The sequence below is a fragment of the Pinus tabuliformis genome, chromosome 4_1 (genome assembly GCF_031772625.1).
Source record: "Pinus tabuliformis cultivar Carrire ecotype Pingquan chromosome 4_1, CPIR1, whole genome shotgun sequence".
NCBI lineage: Eukaryota > Viridiplantae > Streptophyta > Pinopsida > Pinales > Pinaceae > Pinus > Pinus tabuliformis.
In genome coordinates, this window is record NC_142303.1 from 680,805,104 (window position 1) to 680,825,916 (window position 20,813).

The 20,813-nt window shown below is 34.9% G+C and overlaps 1 protein-coding gene across 1 annotated transcript; it reads right to left on the reverse strand.

Annotated features, from left to right (window-relative positions):
* Positions 1 to 7,506: 7,506 nt before the first annotated feature.
* Positions 7,507 to 8,558, reverse strand: LOC149177942 (uncharacterized). The gene has a single exon (XM_089423494.1). The coding sequence runs from the start codon at positions 8,402 to 8,404 to the stop codon at positions 7,814 to 7,816; it is 591 nt and encodes a 196-aa protein (XP_089279620.1). The 5' UTR covers positions 8,405 to 8,558; the 3' UTR covers positions 7,507 to 7,813.
* Positions 8,559 to 20,813: the final 12,255 nt, after the last annotated feature.

The following is a 20,813-nucleotide window of genomic DNA, read 5'->3' on the forward strand; positions in this document are numbered from 1 at the left end:
ACATAGTCTACCATGCTACTACCAAGCACATGGATGCAGGTCATCTGGCTAGAATTCGGCCACTTCTTTAGACCGTTGCAAATTATGAGATCCTGAGCACTATAGAGCTTGACTAGCTCCAACCTAAACAAATTCTCCCCGAGGTCTTTAGAGCTCCTTTTGTATGGTTTTATCTCTGCTGTGCGTAAGGGTTTCCAACTTCGCTTTGCGCTACTCGTAAGGGTGTAATGCTACAACTCTACAGATCGTATGCATAACATATCTCTACAGCTTATGAATCCGATCTCTCCACGGCTTGTATGAATTAGATATGTCCGTGGAAAATGTGAATAATATATATCTACGACTTAGGAAGAAGATATTTTTGATGGACGATATGTGGATCTGTGGCTGGTTTCTCTCAGGTCTGCAAGGACACTTTTGTGGTATCTTCCAAGTGTGCAATCTAAGGGACTCTCATTACAACTCTGACAGATCCAATCTGGTATGCGGTGCCATCTTTGTGAAGAATCCAATCCAATATTTTCGGTCACAGGTGCACACATTCCTTATCTTGTTCTAATACATATCTGATCATATATTTTCAAGTATGAATAATTCACCACAACTTCCAAATATTACCAAAGGTAGACCTAGCACAGTTACTCTATAGAGCCTTTATGAGTATATAGAGTCTTTAGAGAAACGTAGAGATGAAAGAGAAGTCAAGCTACAAACAGAGTTAGAAGCCATGCTGGAAAATAAATTCACATCTCTTGAAGACAAGATCCAAAAACAAATAGAAAATAAAATATAATTATTGGAGAATAAAATGGAGGCAATGGAGACTAGGTTACAGGTTATAGAAAAACAAAACTAAGATACAAAACAAACATCCCACCAAGGAGATGCTGATACTTTAGAGAGTCTTAAAATGAAGGACATGATTAAAGATCTAGAAGAAAATGTTAATAGACAGCTCACCCTAAATAGTGTGGCAGGTAAATTAGATATCAAACCAATTAAAGATGAAATGAAAAAAATGATAGAATTAGACCATGAACGTAACAAAAGGGTCTTGAGTCCTATAATCTTCGGTTTGAAAGAGGAGGTATACGAGGATACTTTAGCCATAGCCCAGACAAAATAACATAATAGATTACAAATTGAAACAACATGTCTCACATAAGCAACAAGGTTGGGGAAATTAACTGAGAAGAAAGGAAGGCTGATCCGAATGAAGGTGAGCTCTACTCACCATAAGTATGGCATACTTAGTTAAACCTCAAGTCTAAAAGGAACGGGAATATTTATGAATGAAGATCTCATTCCAGAAGATCAAGCAAAATTAAGAAATGAGGTTCAAAAGGTAAAAGAAGCTAGGAAGGAAGGAAAATGGGCAACAATCAGAAATAGAAAAGCCGTTATTTGAGATAGAAACCAAAAACATAGTAATAAATAGCAATTCAACATGCTCCGGGTTCTTTCTTGGAACTGTTAGGGATTTCCATGGAACAAAAGCCCCAAGCTGAGTTGGATCTCAAAAGATGTTGATATTATATTGCTTGTTGAAACTTGGGAGCACGGAGAATCTAAGGTCCCTAACGTAGATGGCTTTGCAGTATGGTCTACCTGGAACAAGCGATCCTTCTGTAGAGGCATTGTGGGTATAACTTGTTACATTAAAAAGAACATCTCCCTCCATGCTAGGATTTATAAAAACGACCCTTACAACCAATATAGTTGGATAGAGATTACTGACATTAATGATAAAAATACCTACATAACAATCTGTTATTCCCCCCCATCAATTCTAACTTCTATAAGAAAAAGAATCTAGATAAAAATAGTCCTTACAGTGGTTTAGAGAATGATATTTCTAGCTGAAGGAATGAAGGTAATGTCCTTTTAATGGGTGACTTTAATGCTCGAACTTCAAGCAACCAAGTTATTCTTCTAAGAAATCATTCCAACCCTAATCCTATTTGGTTAGACGAAGACCTTACTCTGGCTAGCTAGTACAAAAGCAGCTCTGAAGACCTCAGGGAGAATTTGTTTCGGTCGGAGCTAGTCAAGCTCTGTAGTGCTCAAGATCTCATAATTTGCAACGATCTAAAGAAGTGGCCAAATTCTATCCAGATGACCTGCATCCATGGGCTTCCAAGTAGCATGGTAGACTATGTTATTTTTCGATCTCCCTTTATACAACGAAATAATAAATTTTGACATCTTAAATGACCACGAGCCTGACTCTAATCATAGACCTTTACTTATAACTCTCAATTTTGTCATGCATAGAGATCCCATAGAAGATAATCCTCATAACCAAAAGAACTTAATCTTTGATAGAAATAAAAATGATCTCTTTCTAAATGAATTAAAAACTAATTTTCTTCATTTCTCTAGTATAGACAACATAGAAGACCTCTATCATAATTTTACTACAACCCTCTCATATTCTATTAAAAAGTTCTCAATTGAAGTTTCAAGTAATAAAAGAAATAGAAAAACCAACCCATGGTATGGCAAAGATTGTAAAAGTGTGAGGAGAGCAATTAAAGAAGCCGTTGATGAATCTCTTAAAATTGGCAAGATAAAAATATACAAAGCCCTAACTAAAAGGAAATAAAGACAATATGTCTGTAAAAGACATGAGAATCTCTTACACCTCTCTAAGGTAGCTCCTAAGAAATTCTGGAGGCAAATTCTAACTAGGAAAACGAAAGATAATAATAAAATTCTTTACATGACTTGAATTCCTATCTTAAAAAGATTTATGAATCTCCAAATGTCATGGATAACTTTGAAACCCTGCTCACAACGAAATAAGTTTTCTCATTAGAAGACATTGATTTTGGAGTTAAACCCATACAAACTTAATAAATATGTGAATGACAAATTTATAAATATTTAAAAATTAATTATCATTATTATATATATATTTTTTAATATAATTAATATTTTTAATTAAAAAACCATTTATAATTGAATCATGTATTTTATATTAATTATTAAAAATAAAATCATTCTATCCTCGGATACTTAAAAGAGAAAAGTGAATTTCTTGTTTTATATGCATAATTAAAAGAAAGTGATGGTGGCACACTAATATATTTTAGGAAATGACGAACAATGATTTGCATGAAATCATCTTCACTTATTTTTATTTATCCAATTTAATTAAAATAAATTTAATTCATATTTATTTATAATAATAATAATATCAAAAAATAATTAATTTTTAATTTTTAAATATTTATAAATTTTATATAAAAATATTGGCTAATTATTTTATATTTAAAAATTACGATGTAAATCTAAATATATTTTGTAAAATTAAATATATAAAAATATATCATTATTAAAAAAATTAAAAATACTTTAATTCTATAATTATTAACAAAATCATTAATCTCTTTTATAATGTGTGCTTATATGATATTATTTAATTATATAAATTAAGTGTAAAATGTGAAATATTTATATAAATGAGATTATACAAATAAATATGTATATATATTTTCTTTTGGTCAAAAGTAAATTTTCCAAAATTTTTAAATGGAATATTTAGATTATGATAAATATTATGTATATTTTGATTTTTTTTGGGTTAGTTTTTGTGCAACTAGGAAAAAATTAGATGATTGACAAAACAAAAGATTCTTCATCTATTTTTTTTCCAACTTCAAAATAGATAGAAGTTTTTTACCAAGTTAAGACTAGCAATCTAAATAGGCACATAGGAAAAAGGAAATTAGAATGGTAGAGAGTAAATAAACATACCAAATATTAAGAAGAAATTGAAGCATCCACCTCAATCACCACTAGATTTAATAAGTTATTGGTCTCTCACATCAATAATTTTAATTAGTATTTTCCCAAAACAAATTTCAATTATTAATACAAATTAATAGTGTGTAAATATTGGTCCAAATAGCCATGAATGCGCCTAATATCAAGTACCTAGTCCACTATATTAACCGAGACCTGAAAGTTCAAAAGATAATCTCTTTCATTGATAATTTATTCTTTAACTCCTAGCAGCTCATGTTACACCTCTAGAAGTGTTTGATCATGAAAGATATTTGTGGAATAGTAGGCCTTGGCATAGGCTCTTGAACCTCCTAGAGAAATGTGTCCACCATTGATGCGTCTGCATTAAGCCCTATTGTGAGCCATGGTAAGGATATAGAGAAAGGAAAGGGACAAAGGAAGGGACAAGAGGTTTAATTGTCAGAAAAAGTTGAGGTCTAGAGGAATGCCAAATACCTAGAGAGGCAAAGCTAGGATGTAGAAGAATCCCTACTAGGATAGTCTGGAAATTAGAAGACTTAAAGGAAGGAACCCAACTCAAGCAAGAGAAATTGTGAGAGCAGAGACAAGGTGTGCCTAGAGTGAAGAGCAGAGAAAGCCTTGGCCATAGAAAGAGAGAGCACCATTATGAACTAAAATGGAAACTGGTTGAGAATCATTCTAAAATAAGTGACCTATTTAAAATAAGTACTCGCACATGAGAAAGTAAATGATGAGAACAAATAATAAAAACAAATACGCATCATATATTAAACAAGATGTACCTTAATCATATTCCATATACCTATTATGGTAAAGAGATGTTGAAAGACATCTCTTTTCTTATTATAAAAAGTAAATAATAACCTTCTCCCTTAACCCATTCTCACTTCCCTAATCACCTTGTGTATACATCTCCCTTACTCATTATAAGAGGTGATTGATAACCTTGCCCCTTAGCCCATTCTCACTTCCCTAATCACCCTTTGAGTATCATTATTATTACGATAAATATAATGTGTCAATATTTATGATATTAAGCATATACATAAAATTAAATTGTAAACTAAATTGAATTATGATGATTATGTATGCGCCAAACATTGAATTGTAAAATAAAGAGAATTAGGTTTACAAATGCGCATAGTATCGTTTGGTAGTGTGAACGATAGACTCTATTTTATCGATGCCGATGAAAATCCATGTAGTGATCTTACACCAGAGTGGGATACTTGTAGTGGGATCAATTGGATTGCATTCTTTTCTACCGAGTCCAAAAACCTATATTTATCAGGTAAATAAAACCTATATTTATTATGTAAATATATTTTTAAATTTGTTTCGGTATATGTTTTTATTTTTGTTGAAAGTTTTTTATTTCAATTTAAGGTGGATAAGAATATGTTATTTTTTTTAATTGAAAGTCTAAATTGATTCTCAAAGGAATATGCTAAATACATGTTTAGTCTTAATGCTTATCAAAAGTTGTACTATATTAAAGAGTGTTAAATTGCATTGACTTTTGATAAATTTAAAAAGTTATATTCATGTGTGGCTCCCCACCCACCAATTTCTTAAGGATTTGCGATGAATCCAATTCTAATAAGTTCCTTCATGATAAATTTCTCATTATTATTTATAAAATTATATAAGCAAATTTTATTTAGCAAAATAGTTCATTACTTTTAATAAATTTCAAAAATTACCAATTTCTAGGAATTTTAGTTTATTCTAATACTAATAAGTTCTTCCATGATAAGTTACTCATTATTATTTATAACATTTATTTATAATTTTTTTTTTCTTAAAATTGACCTATAACTTTTTTATATATGATTAATCTGATAAATATGTATATTTGTAAAGCATTTTTAGTATTGCAATAATTTTTTTTTTTTTTTGTTAATGCTACCTAAGCACCCACATGGAATTTGAACCGGTGACCTATAGCAAGAAGTGCCTTAATAGTGCACCCATTCACCCAATAATTTTTTTATTATATTTATGAAACTTTAGAATATATCAACCACATTAATATTTTAATATAATTATACCAATTATTCAATAATTTTATTTTTTTTCTCAATCTGTCTACTTCTATTATTGTACAAAAAGATTCAAAATGTTACAGCAAGGCCATGGCCTTGAAAATCTTGCCATGAGATTGACAATTAGCACAGCTGAACACCTTCCAAAAATGGTGGACTTCCATCTGTTACATCTTCTCCTAAGACTCTAAGTCTTGCGAAACAGACAAGCTGAAACAAACAACTATTGCACTGTTGGGCAGCGCTGAACATGGACAAATAGACATAGATCCATACCATCGACACAGAGACATATAGACACATACTATGACCAGACACAGACAGAATTGCAAGTTCCAAAAACAGAGTAATGCACCTACTTCTTAGGCTGCCGAGAGCAAAGAGCCATCCAAGATCAGTCGTCATCCGTAGTGTAGGGTTCCTCCACTACCTTGCACCCAAATTGCAAAGAGTCGTCTGAGTCTGAGCGAAGGACCACTGAGCCGGTTGGGACGCCCGGAGCAGGCTCGCTTGGACCATCAGGGGCGGCTTGAGTCGCCAAGGAGGAACTTCCCGTGACCGGGTGTTGAGTGTCAATTGGAGGCGCTGTCCCTTGTTCTGGCGGAATTGCCTGATGAGCTGCTGCCTGGCCGCTGAGATTTGCACAATTTTCTATAGTGACTGAGACCAAGAAAGTGGAATTGGCAAGAGTGCAGGGGATTTGATAGCGGACTGTTGGATGCGCCGCATGCCCACAGTCAACCAGCCTTCCACGCCCATGACCTCTGCCTCTTCCAGCTCGGGAAACTTGAGGGCGATTTTGCTCAGGTGCCACCTCAACCGAGGAGGAGGGAGAGATGGGGGCAGACCTCTGTGAGGTGGCGCGTCCACGGGAGCCTCCGCGTCTGCTACCCATTCTTGGACGCTCTCTCGGCATTGCAGTATACAGTGGATTAACCAGCGCACAAATGCACGGAGGGGAGCAACTAACCAGCACGTGAGCGCGATGAACTGGAGCTAAAGTCCTGTGAAACACTCTCGAGCCTGAGACGGAGACGGACTTGGGCACAGAGAGTGAATGCCCCTGAGCTACCAACAGGACCGCAGAGGAGTGCGAAGTGGCAGCAGAGGGATGCGAAGAGGCCACCGAGGAATGCCAAGAAACCGCAGAGGAATGCGAGGAGGCCGCGGGAGCACAAACATTATGAAGCGCCATTGCACAATTTACCAGGAGGTAGATGGAGGAGTAAACGAACCACATTAATAACCCTGCGTGAGACCAGCTCACTTGATCTGCACGGTTCCTCGTGGCGCGCATGGGCTGACACCTGCCCATGTGAAGCGCCACCTTCATACCCTTACGCTGATTGAACACCCGCATCCGGGACATTATTCAATAAAATTGATAACCTACCTAATTTGTTTTAATATTCACTCTAATATCTTAATAAAAGTTGAAAAGACGGAAGTTTCATTAAAAATGCACGTGGCCGAAACCATTATAATACAGTGCACCCATTCACCCAATAATTTTTTTATTATATTTATGAAACTTTAGAATATATCAACCACATTAATATTTTAATATAATTATACCGATTATTCAATAAAATTGATAACCTACCTAATTTGTTTCAATATTCACTCTCATATCTTAATAAAAGTTGAAAAGACGGAAGTTTTCATTAAAAATGCACGCGGCCGAAGCCATTATAATTCACAATGGACCGAACTTGTCCGAGATCTACAGGAAGGCTGTATGTGCAAAACATTGAAAGGTCCTACCAATCCGAATCACATAACCCACGTACCAAGAAACATTCTCAGATCAGCCGAGTCTATAATCTCACGTTTATCCTCGTCATAACTTCAACCTTTTATTGTTTTGGGATAACTTATAATTTGTATACGCAATCTGAGGTAGGCGCAAATATCAGATGTTTATGTCGATGGCCCCAAAAATTAGAGCATCCAGCACAACTTGAAGCTCAACATGTTCAGGTCATGCACCGCTTTTAGGATTTGCAAACACGCGGGGATTCCTTTATTGTGTCCAACGACGGTTTCCAATACCTAAACCCTCGTACCCTATGCTCGCCGAACCTCATCACTAACGGCTGGTCTTCGTTTTCATCTATCTCCAACTTTGGCACCACAACCTCCAAGTGTGCTGTTTTCTCCTTCAATTGATCTGATCTTCCCTCATTGGCTTTCTTTGAAAGAAATTCATCTGAATTGCCTGTCCCGAGTGCTGGAAAGATTTTGGGGTTGAAACAGAGTTTTCTATGTCCGGAATTGCATTGGGATGATAACATATTAAGGGAGGTCATATCGGAAGCGGACAATACGCGGCGCAAATATTTTTGCATGGGAAGGAGAACATAGACGCCTCCCAACAACAGATCTTCTTCTGCAGGGAGTGCTCCGATGCGACGCCCTGCTTGGAGATCTCTGAAATCGCATACGAATTGCTGGGGATTGTGCACCATTAGCTCTCCAACCTTTGTTGCCTCACTAAAGTCTTCGAAGCCGCCACCGGCCCACCTTATAACTCTCGCTACCGAGGTTGCTTTGGACGGTTTAGCGCAGCACAGATGATTCCCCATTGATGCTTTCAAGTTGCGTTCTATTTATTGTCTATTTGCGGCTCTGTCTATCTATGCCTCACAGCGATCGATTGATTGAGGGGAATAATGATAAATAAAAAATGGGAAAGGGTGATAACACCGGATCAATGAGTGCTTGAGAGCTGAAAGCCTGGGAGAGGGGTAATGGACGGTATGGTGTGAGAAGATGAGGTGAATGTATATATAAAAGCGTGAGGGGAGACTTTCGTGGAAAATGTAGCATTATTGACAAATAAAAATGCCGACGGTATAGAGCCGCGTGAGGAGGAACAGTCTATCGACGACTTTGGCGCGTCGGAAGGAGTTGACTCAATCTTATGGCCGTTGTGAACTGTTGGGCACCATCAACGAAGCCAACCCACCAAAACAAGTTGGTCTCTGCGCAACAAATATCGCCCGGCGGTAAAAAATTTTCATGACGCATGAATCGACATTTATCAAATTACTCGTAAGGCGGGCAGGCAGGTATATATATATATATATATATATATATCAGCTACCTTGAATGGATATTCACCAATAAGAATGCCGCGTGTGCGTGTGTATATATGGGAGATCTCCTTGCATTACTTAAAAATTTACCAAATTCGATGTAAGAAAAGCGGGGTTTGATATATCTACACATACCTGCGGCACTCAATATGGAGATATTAGTGCTTATTCCATTTCCTTATCTTCGTCTCCAAAGATAGAACTCTAAGCCCTTTCAAAATAGAGATTAGGATAAAACTATATGGCTCTTTAAAAGAGGTGGTCTTCACATAACGAGACCTGAAATCCTTTATTAAGAGGTAAGGAATATCGGCAATCGAGGTGAACTCTTATCAAAAGTTATACCTTAGTGGGACATGAGAAAGTACCAAATTGTGAAGCCAAGTATCGAAGTCAATCAATAAACCATGTTCATTTAAAATAATTAGTTTGTGAAATATAAATTATTTTTATTTGTTTATTTTATTAAAGTCAATATCCTTATCCATCAATGAACTACCTTTATTTAAATAAATGCTTTTATATTTTTTATTCGTTTAATTTGTTTGAATTCAACTAAGTGAGTATTTAATTTGATAGATTAATTCAAAATATCTCTATTTGGTTTTTAGTTTAGTTAAAATTATTTTAATTAGTTTATTATTTATTTTAATTTAAATAATAATGTGAATATTTAATTTTTAAAAAATTAAAATTTAAAATTTTAATTTGTTGATGGGTTAAGATAGAAGAATTGATTATTTTTATTTGGCTCTAAATAGAATTTATTATATATGAAAATTAACCAAAAAAATTTCCTCTTAAATGTTCTGAGAATTGATTATCATTATTAATAGCAATAATGTTGAGCTCAAATTTGTGTAATATGTTACAATTATTTCCTATGTAAACATGTTTTCCGATTTCTAGAGCATCATCACATCTTTGTACAACAATGCTTACCCCAAATGGGCTATTGGTCAAGTGTAAGATCACCCATTTCTCCTCTCCAACACCCTCTAGACACCCTCCATATCTATATAAAGTCTCATTATCTAATCCATTATCACTTACGGTCAAATTATTTTGCACATAGGAGATGGAATAAATTACGGTGAAATTATTTTGTACATAGGAGATGGAATAAAAAAAATTGTATTTTTTGATTCATTGTTTGATATATAATTTGGGTATATTTATTCAAATATTTGGGATCTCTATGTGTTTAACCATCCATTCTTCTTATTATTTTATTATTTTGTAGTTATTCATTCAATTTGTGCTCAAATGGTTTTTGGAGGTTTCTACTGTTTAGGAAAATTTGGGATATTAAGTTTTGTTTGAGTAAATAAAATTACGTTCAATTAACTTGGTTTGATTATTTGAAAGATATATAATTCTTTATTAAAATAGAATATTCAAACATTGGCATCTAATTGTCATTTCAAGTACACAATATAGTGTTATGATCCAAAGACATAAAAATCATAAAAATTAGAAGTACACACTATATACAACAATGTGAACATGGAGAACAATAACAATACAAATAAAATAAAAGTAACACAATAAATCCTTGAAGAATAGGAGATCCTCCTCCAAATGCCAATTAAATTCATATATCCAATTCACATTTCCTCAATAATGACTATATGATATCTATAAATGCACCTATTCACACATTATCCATGTAGTTCATTCATCATTACACCAACCCTATTGCATATAGATTTAGTCAAATATATGGCCCTGTTTGAGTGCATACCATATACATTTAATTTAATATAAGCCCCTTTGGGGTCATAACATTTAGTAAAACCCTTTTGCCTATGTCACAAATATAATAGAGCAACCTTATACTTTTCAGTATACTACAACTTTGTTCAACATTCGTACATAAAATATAAAGGTGTGGTGGATATTGATTGGCTCCCACAACAAAGATGTAATTTTCTATGCAGAAAATGTGGTTATTAATCTTAATAATTAAATTATAAACTTATTAATATAAAATATAACTATAATATATTGAAAATAAAATAACCAAAATTTAAAATAATTTAATAATTTAATTACAAACTTATATACATATAAACTAAGTTATGAAAGATAATAAACAAGAAGAAAATGGTCAGGATTAAGAAAACCATTAGGAGGAAGAAGAACTAGAAGCAATGGTGGGAACCCAGTCTTTGCTTATTTTCCATTTGTTCTCTCTTTTCAAATTATCAGAATGATTTTCAATCTTAATGGATTATTTTAACTTCCTATGATGATATTGTCCAATTTTATCAAGGATCTTAGAGTTTTCAATGCAGACGTGGTGATTAGTTTTTCTCATCTTTCTCGGTTAGGGATGAGGAGTAGGACCGATAATGTTTAATGTCCACTATATGGTCCTAAATCCTCTTCTTAATTAATGGACCTGTTTAACCAATATAGGGAACACCACATGGGCATGAAATTAGTTAAACCTCTTTCATACTTGACGGATCCACAAGATCATTAACTCACTTCAAGATACTATGAATGGTGCTTAGCACTTTGACAGTAGTAGAGACTTGATTCTTTCTTAAAATGACGGTGATCCTATCTATTAAACCATGGTCTACCATCAACAACCACCATCACAATGGTAACCATACTCAAATGGAAATCAACTATAAAAGAAATTGTAGTCAAAATATGGTCAAGCATAGTTAAACTGTATTCAAACCATAATCAACAATAGCTATTCATATCCAACTATGATTCAACGTAGTCAAATAACAATTAAAAATTCATCAATTATAGTCAAACCATAGTCTAACCATAGTCAACCATGGTCAACCATAGCTAAGCCACGGTTAAGACATAGTTAAACCATAGTCAACCATAGTGTAATCATAGTCAAAACATAGTTACATTTAACAATAGCCACACATGGTCAACAATACTCTAGGCACGATAAACCAGCATCAACTATGATGACCATGGTTGAGTATGGTTAATTATGATTGACAATAGCTAACTATAGTCATAATGGTAAACCACTTTCCGTAGTTGGCTCTAGGAAACATGGTTGACCATCATTTACCATCCTTAATCATGTTCAAGCATGGGCATCATAGGTAAACCATGGTTAATCATTGTCATCTTTGGTCAACCATAGTCACAATAACAAACCTTTGAAATCTATGGCCAACCCATGCTTAACATGACTAAGTATGGTTAAAAGGGTTAAATATTTTGTGAAACTACTATGAAGTTAAATGTATTGACACTATGATGACAAAATCTAGCATCAAATTTTGACAAGTGAACTAATGTGAAAAATAGGCATGGTATATTTTAAAGAATGCCTTAAAGAATTTCCATTCATTAGAATATGATAAATCAATCTTTAAATACCATAGAGAACCTATGCTCAACATGTCCAACCATCGTTAATATGGACAAATATGGTCAACCTACCATGTTAAAACATGGTCAATCGTAGCATTTGATTATCAATATAGACAACTATAATATATCATAAAAAATATGGTCAACCATGGGAAAATTGGTCAAACCATGTTCACCCATGGTGAACTTGGTCAAGCCATGAGATAAATGTCGCAATGTGACAAATATTGTCGCATTGTGAGAAACATTGTCGCATTGTGATAGAAATATATCGAATGTCACAATGTGAGAAACATTTTCGTGTTGTGACAAACATTGGCACAATCCTACATTACATTGTGATTTATATCAACCACATTTACTAATGCGGATGTGCTAGGGTTTACAGCATTTTGGGTTTATAATATGAGGGTTTATAATCTTTTTGTATAATATTAGGGTTTATAATATTGGGTTTAATATTAGGGGTTAATATTATGGTTTATATTAGGCTTTGATATATAGGGCTATAATATAAACATTAATATATAGGGTTTAATATTTGAGTTTATAATATTAGGGTTTAATATTGAGTTTATAATATTGCATTTAAATGTACGGTGTTTAATATTGTTTTACACCTAATCCGATAAGGGTTATGGTGTGGAAGTTGAACAATCAAAGGGAGTCCAAGAGACGTTTGAATATGAATCCAACAATGATATCAATTTATTATAAATGTACATCTTGTGAATAATAAAGCATCTCACGATTATTATTGATATTTGTTGTATATTCCATGTATGTGTTTAACACGGTATCCAAGCGAGGGAGCTCTGACCTTATCCATATTTGAGCCACTGGTTTTGTGGCCTCTCTCTTTGCATGTCAATATTACCACTAGTTCTGCATGATGGGAGGGCTGCATTCTAGCTCCAATTTTTGCCCAATTCTATAGTATATCTAAGAAGTGACAGTGGTGACATATTGATTCACCTAAGCACTTGCAATAATTCTCAATCCTAGCATATGCTGAGTCCTTTCCTTTCTCAGGTTTTCCATTACTTCATAACGCTCCACTAATTTGGTTTCTATCAAGAAATATGTTTGTTTCCTCTCTATGCGAGTGAGATAAGGATAACTAAAATTGATTTTGATTCCAGATAGTGTACATATTCAATCCTCATTCTTCGTGCATCGATTCATATCCTCTGTGCAAAGTTTCAATATGTTTGTTTGTTGGTTGATTCCATTGAGTATATATTATATCCATTAAATGTTATCAGGCTTCAAAAAATGTAGTGTTGAAGTTGCGAGTCATTTGCATTATTCACCGATGAATAGCTTGAGCAATATGTGCATTCACCCATAAGTCGATTTTGAACGAAACCACCTTTCACCAACATATTAGTTGCATTTTTTTCCCTAATGGAGTCTATTACAATAGATTTAAAACACCTCTACATGTCTATCCTTCTGGGTTCCCTAACATGTTAGATATTTTGTCACTCATTTCCTTGACTAGTATTCCATTCTCTCCACCTTGACTTGGAGGCACTGTCTCTTACCCTATTTGGTGTTACCCACTAAAATTCATATTCCTGAGTAGTTGTAGCAATTGTTTTGTTTGTTTGAAAACTAGAAAATTCGACAATTATGTATTAAATGAATCATTTGGGTTATGTGGGGATTGTGAGGAAATAAACTTGACATTATCAAAACCTTGGAGAGATTGAGTGATCATTGAATTGAAATCATAGGCATAGTATATCTACACTTTACTTCTTATGGATTCTTGTTGATGAATAGTGATTTCCATTGTCACCAAAATTAATCATCCAAGTGGAGTTTCAAATATAAATCATGGTTCTTAGAATGCGTTGCATGGATGTGGTATTTGATTCACTCTCGACATAGAGAATGACACCACAACTATATTGTAGGTGGAAGTGAAATTTTTGTTCACGAGCGAGTATGTTCAAACTTCAAATTGTTGCACTTTTTGTACAAGATAGTTGAAAGAACAAAGATTTCAAGTGATAGTTATTGAAGAAGTAAAATTGGAAGAATGGTTTTAATGTCAAGTTCAATTTTGGGAATGTTGTGGCCATGATGACATGAACATCTATAATCTTGATGCACAACAACTGTTTGTGATCTTTGGAGCAATGTGGTCAGCTTTGGTGGTCCGTTTTGTCAAGGTATGTATGTTGGGTTGAATTGAGCCATGGACTTTGATGCAGGAGCATTCAGCTCAGAAATATCATTTTATTTTAGTAGACATAGGGGGTCTTGTGTTTTCAAGGGAGTTGGTTTCCTATGTATTAAATTAATGTAATTATTAAGGTTTTGAGTGATTTTAATGAGAGAAACTAGAATAAGGATTAATTAAGGCATATTTGTAAATGTTCTCGAATGTAGGAGAACATGAGAGAATTAGGATAGTTGAGAGATTGAAAGATTTGGGAATTATTTGTAAAAGCTTGGATTAGGTATTAGTTGATGATTTTGTGGATTAAAAAGGATCCTTAGAGATAAAGAAGAGATTTTAGGATTTTGTTGAGAATGTTATGGATCCAAACCAGGAATTGGTTATAGAATCCTTTTGTATAAATGTAAGCCTAAAAGGAATAGAAAAGGGTTAGCTAACTAGGAATTAATTTGAGAGTTAGATAGGTTTGATTGTAAGCCTACGAGCATATAGGAAAGGAAGAGGCCACTGATATTGGAAATCAGGCCAGAGAGAGAAACTCATTATGTAAATGATTGTTTATAAAAACAGAGAATTCAATTCCTGAGTTGTGTGATGTGTGATAATTAATGGAATTATGGTTGTGTGTGAATTAGAGTAGTTCTGCATAGTATATGTATGCAGGTGCAATTGAAGCAGAACACAGAGATGAAGTGTATAGAAGTGTGTACGAGTTTATACACAGACAGTACTAGAGAAACCTTAGTGTTACAGTGAAAGTATATTGTAAGGGTTCTTAAAACCTAAGGAGTTACGCAGTGGAAGCGTAAAGGAGCGAAGGAATAAATAACGAAGCTGAAGATCGGATCAGAATAATTGAAGACCGGAAGGCAATAACTAATACACAGGAAGAAACCTGAACAAATGGACTATTACATAGTATAGACAAAAGAACGTAGCAGGGAGCACAGTCATTGGATCAATCAGATCAACGAATGAGAGTGATGGAGATAGACGGCTAGGATTAAGTCACATAAATAAAGTAAAGAAGATGGATAGTGGAGATTAAAACCACGTGTAGAATAGTGGAGCAGTCTACAGAAATAGTAAGTGGTATCTCGGGCGCCCTCAAAGCGGTAAACCATATTTCTACGAGTTCACGTGATTAGCCTTATGGGTTGACATGTAGCACCCAGAGGAAAGAGAAAGCCACTTTTCTCACATGCTCTCGGTCTAATATCGGTCGTACATGTAATCCGCGCGAGATTATGCGATCACCGTTAATGGAGGTCGGAGAAATAAATGGTGGAGATCTAATGCGCTAAAGAGTCAGTCTGAAGAAGTGAGCGGACGATGTGATAACCATCGGATCTGCAGGAATGAGATCGATGGCGGAGGTTGAACACACTAAAAGTTGAATATTACGGAATGTGTAAAGTCATGTGAATCAATGGAAAGGTAAGGTTTGGGTGTTATATGGTATATTTCTATTATATGGGAATTATAATATAAATGAGCGGGTTTAATGTATTATGGATTAAGTTTGAGTTAACCAAAGTCTAGATACCATGGTATGGTTAATATGTGCGGTTAATTATCAAAGGGTTAAGTTATAAGGGTAATAAGAGTCAAACCAAAGGTTATGTAGGGTTCCGAGCAAAGTTTAATTAAAGTTTAGACTTGGGATAGTTAAATGAAACGATCTCGCTTAAGCATTTAATTAAGGGGCCTTAAACCTTGAATTGTGAAGGTTTCCCTAAGTATGGAATTTTAGAATTCCTAGGACATGTATATGACATGCAATGTTGTTTGCATAATGTGGGTATTGTCGTCTTAGGCTGGCATCATTTGGTATCAGAGTTGAACAAGGAAATTCTATGTGTAAAAGTTCTTTGAGAAACTTAGAACAGAGTTATGTTTAAAGGTGTGTATATAGGTGAATGATGATTAAAACATGCAAGAGGAGATCCGATTTTAAATCTGACAAACAGTAGGCACACAAAGATAAAGTGTAGTAGAATATTGGGAGAATTTGTAGATGTAAAGGGAACATAGAACAATCCATTGAAGGTGTAGATGAATGGTAGAACAAGATCATGCAGAGATCTTGAAGGTGAGATGATATCTTCTTATTTTAATTTGGCTTAAATATTGGAGAGTTTGTGGTCTTTATATTGTCACACAGGTGGCATAAGAAGGTGAGAAGATTGCAGCAACCTAGAGTAAGGAGTGCTCAATTAGTTCTAGAGGAAATAACTAGAGAGATGCCAAAATACTGAGCTCAGAGGAGAGAATCTTAGTAAGGTGTCATGTAGCACGAAGGAGACTTGTTATTGCAGAGGTATTGTTGTAACTCATAGAAAGATCATAAAGGAAATTCCACAGAGGATGTGGGTAGAATTGCTAAGGGATGAAGGAAGCTGATAAGAGTTTCTAAATGAAAGCAGAATGTGGCAGAACCTTGAAGAATTCTAACAGAGGTTGGATAAAGAGGGTAGTTGAGTTCTTAAAAGGTGCAGATGAGTTGAAGCCTAGAAGGAGCAGAGAGAAGTGCTCAAAGAGGTTCAGGAGAATAGAGAACCAAGTGCTTGCCAAAAGACCAAGTACAGAGGAATGCTTGGTGAGGTAAGTGGCTGCAGGGAGGACTTGCTATTGTAGAGGCTTTAGTACAACTCATAGTAAGTGAGTGAGGAACTCATGAAGATAGAGAAGGAAATGACTACTGATAGTCATAACAGAGGTAACATAGGTTCTGAGGAAGACCACAATAGAAGAAAGGTGAAGAAGGAGCATGCTAAGGAAAATGGAAAGAGAATGAGTCAAGAGGAACTTGACAAGGAGATTGCAGAGTTAAAAGAACAACTCGATGCATTAAGGATGCTACTGGAGGAAAGCCAAAGACAAGGTTGGGTCTTGAAAAAAAGGCAGTGAAGTGGCATAAATTACAGAGAAGGCTACAACAGAGGCAAGTAAAGTGGCTGGTGAAAAAACTCAGAGAAGCTAAGCTGCAAATGGAAGTTTCTATTTGTGAAGAAGAATAGGGGGAAGTTTTGGGTGAAGATTAAGAATGGAGATCAATGAACTATTGTGATAGTTCAAAGTAGCATGAGGAAATGTAGACAAAGGTAGCAGAAGGGGCTATCAAACCTTGTATTTTTTAGTCTAATAGTTTTGGTATGTTTGCAGGTTTTACAGAGGATTGGCAGCCTTATGAAGTTGTCATAAAAATTGATAAAAGTCACCAGAGTTCAGAGGAGAACTTGGATCAACATATTGATGTGATGACAGAGGATGAAGAGTACTTCTCAGAAGATAAGTATTCTAGAGTAGAGTATGATGGAGAATGCCTCTTGAATGAGGAAAATATTTAATTTTTGTAGCAGAAATAAATTATTGATGAATTGATATTTGGAGTTGTTACAAAACAATGACTATTCCTTGTGGAAGAAGGAGATGAAGTTTAGCCTGAAAAGCTGATATGTGAAACATTAGTTGAGGCTATTGAGCCTTACATTTTTCAAACTGATAATTGTCATATGAATACAAGGATTATAAGTGTTGAAGGAGGACAGTTCTCAAATACTGTTATACAACATGGAGTTGATGAAGTATTGATTTTTGAAAACGTAAGGAGAGAACAAGAACTTATTTCTGTGAAGATGAATGAGACAGAGTTGTCTATGGAAGACAATCCGATTGAATCATTGAGCAATAGTGACCATGTAAAGGATGAAGCTGGAACTGAAGAGCATTATGATAAAACACTTGCTAAATGTAAAGAGGAAATTGAATTGCTGGAGAAGTTGCTAGGAGGAAATGGAAATAGAAAATAAATGGTTACAGTAGTACTTGACAGTGGCAGAGAATCTCTAAAAGACATGGAGACAGAAGAGTGTTTTAATTCACGAACCAATAGTTTGTTTGGAGGAACAGTTAATAGAATGAATGAGTGTGATGCTGTGATCGAAGAAATTGAACAGAGGTTATTTGGAGATGAGATGGAAGTTTAGAAGCAAAAAGGGGGTAAGGATGTAAGGGTGGATGTAAGGATCCATAAACTCCAAAGTGAAGGTAACCAGCAGAAGATTAAAGGCAAACTTGAAGAAGATACTATGTTAGTTGAAAACATAGTAAAGGATCATCATTGTATCATGATGATAGGCATAGTGGAAATAACCAGGGAAGATGTTGAGGCAGTCAATAAAGAAGAAGGACTAAACTCTCATCAAAGGATCAGTGAATGGAAGAAAGAATTGGAGCTACAGGAGAAATGGCTGAAAACACCAGTAGGGAAGAAAGAACCTGATGAAGATTGCAAAGGATATGTAAGAGAGGAAGAGAAAAATGTCCAGCAAAGAAATGAGTTGGACATAGAAATTGAATTGATGAGAAAAGTGTCTCAAAGGGAGAAGACAACAATAAGAAAGAGAAACAACAACAAGGAAAAGACAACAGCATACTGTGAGAGCATAACTAGTGGGGCAATGCAGCATAAAGTGTGGAGACCTGGAGAACAGCAACAAGCAAAAGCAGTAACCAAAGACAAACTACAGTACAAAGTTTGGGACCTTGGAGGTTTTCTATCAACATATGGGAACACATGATCAAGAGATCATGAATGTTTTCAACCCTGGGAGTCTAATGCAGGAGAATTCGGCTTAGAAATATCATTGTATTTTAGTAGACATAGGGCGTCTTGTGTTTTCAAGGAAGTTAGTTTCCTATGCATTAAATTAGTGTAATTATTAAGGTTTTGAGTGATTTTAATGAGATAAACTAGAATAGGGATTAATTAATGAATATTTGTAAATGTTCTTGAATGTAGGAGAACATTACAGAATTAGGACAGTTGAGAGATTGAGAGATTTGGGAATTAATTGTAAAATCTTAGATTAGGAACTAGTTGATGATTTTGTGGATTAGAGAGGATCCTTAGATTTTCCTCGCTCAATGGATTGAAAACCATTCGTTAGCAATGAGGAATTTCTTTTCCCACATCACGGTGATTAGATTTGCACCAAAGATAAAGAAGAGATTTTAGGATTTTGTTGAGAAGGTTATGGATCTAAGCCAGGAATTGGTTATAGAATCCTTTTGTATAAATGTAAGGCTAAAAGGCATAGAAAAGGGTTAGCTAACTAGGAATTACTTCGAGAGTTAGATAGGTTTGATTGTAAGCCTACGGGCATACAGGAAAGGAAGAGGCCAATGATATTGGAAATAAAGCTAGAGAGAGAAACTCATTATGTAAATGATTGTTTATAAAAACAGAGAATTGAATTCCTGAGTTTTGTGATGTGTGATAATTAATGAAATTATGGTTGTGTGTGAATTAGAGTAGTTCTGCATAGTATATTTATGCAGGTGGAATTGAAGCAGAACACAGAGATGAAGTGCATAGAAGTGTGTACGAGTTTATACACAGACAGTACTAGAGAAACCTTAATGTTAGAGTGAAGGTATACTGTAAGGGTTCTTAAAACCTAAGGAGTTATGCAGTGGAAGTGTAAATGACCGAAGGAATAAAGAATGAAGCTGAAGATCAGATCAGAATAATTGAAGACTAGAAGGCTAGAACTAATACATAGGAAGAAACCCGAACAAATGGACTATTACACAGTATAGACAAAAGAACGTAGTAGGGAGCACAGTCGTTGGTTCAATTAGATCAACGAACGAGAGTGATGGAGATAGATGCCCAGGATTAAGTCGCGTAAATAAAGTAAAGAAGATGGATGCCAGAGATTAAAAGCACGTGCACAATAGTGGAGCAGTCTACGAAAATAGTAAGTGGTATCTCGCATGCCCTCAAAGAGGTAAACAATATTTCTATGAGTTCATGCGATTAGCCTTATCGGTTGACACGTAGCACCTAGAGGAAAGAGAAAACCACTTTTCTCGCATGCTTTCAGTCTAATATAGGTCATGCATGTAATTCACGTGAGATTACGCAATCATCGTTGGATGGAGGTCAAAGAAATAAATGGTGGAGATCTAATGCGCAAAAGAGTCAGTCTAAAGAAGTGAGAAGATGATGCGATAACCGTCGGATCTGCAGGAATGAGATCGACGACGGAGGTTGAACGCGCTAAAAGTTGAACGTCAAGAAATGTGTAAAGTCATGTGAATCAACAGAAAGGTAAGGTTTAAGTGTTATATGGTATATTTCTATTGCATGGGCATTATAATAGAAATGAGCAGGTTTAATGTATTAGGGATTAAGTTCGAGTTAACCAAAGTCTAGAGACCATGGTATGGTTAATATGTACAGTTGATTACAGAAGGGTTAAGTTATAAGGGTAATAAGAGTTAAACCAAAGGTTATGAAGGGTTCTGCTAAAAGGTTAATTAACGTTTAGAATT

What these genes read in the sequence shown, in the direction of transcription:
- LOC149177942 (XM_089423494.1), bottom strand. Translation starts at nt 8,404, where the DNA reads ATGGGGAATCATCTGTGCTGCGCTAAACCGTCCAAAGCAACCTCGGTA.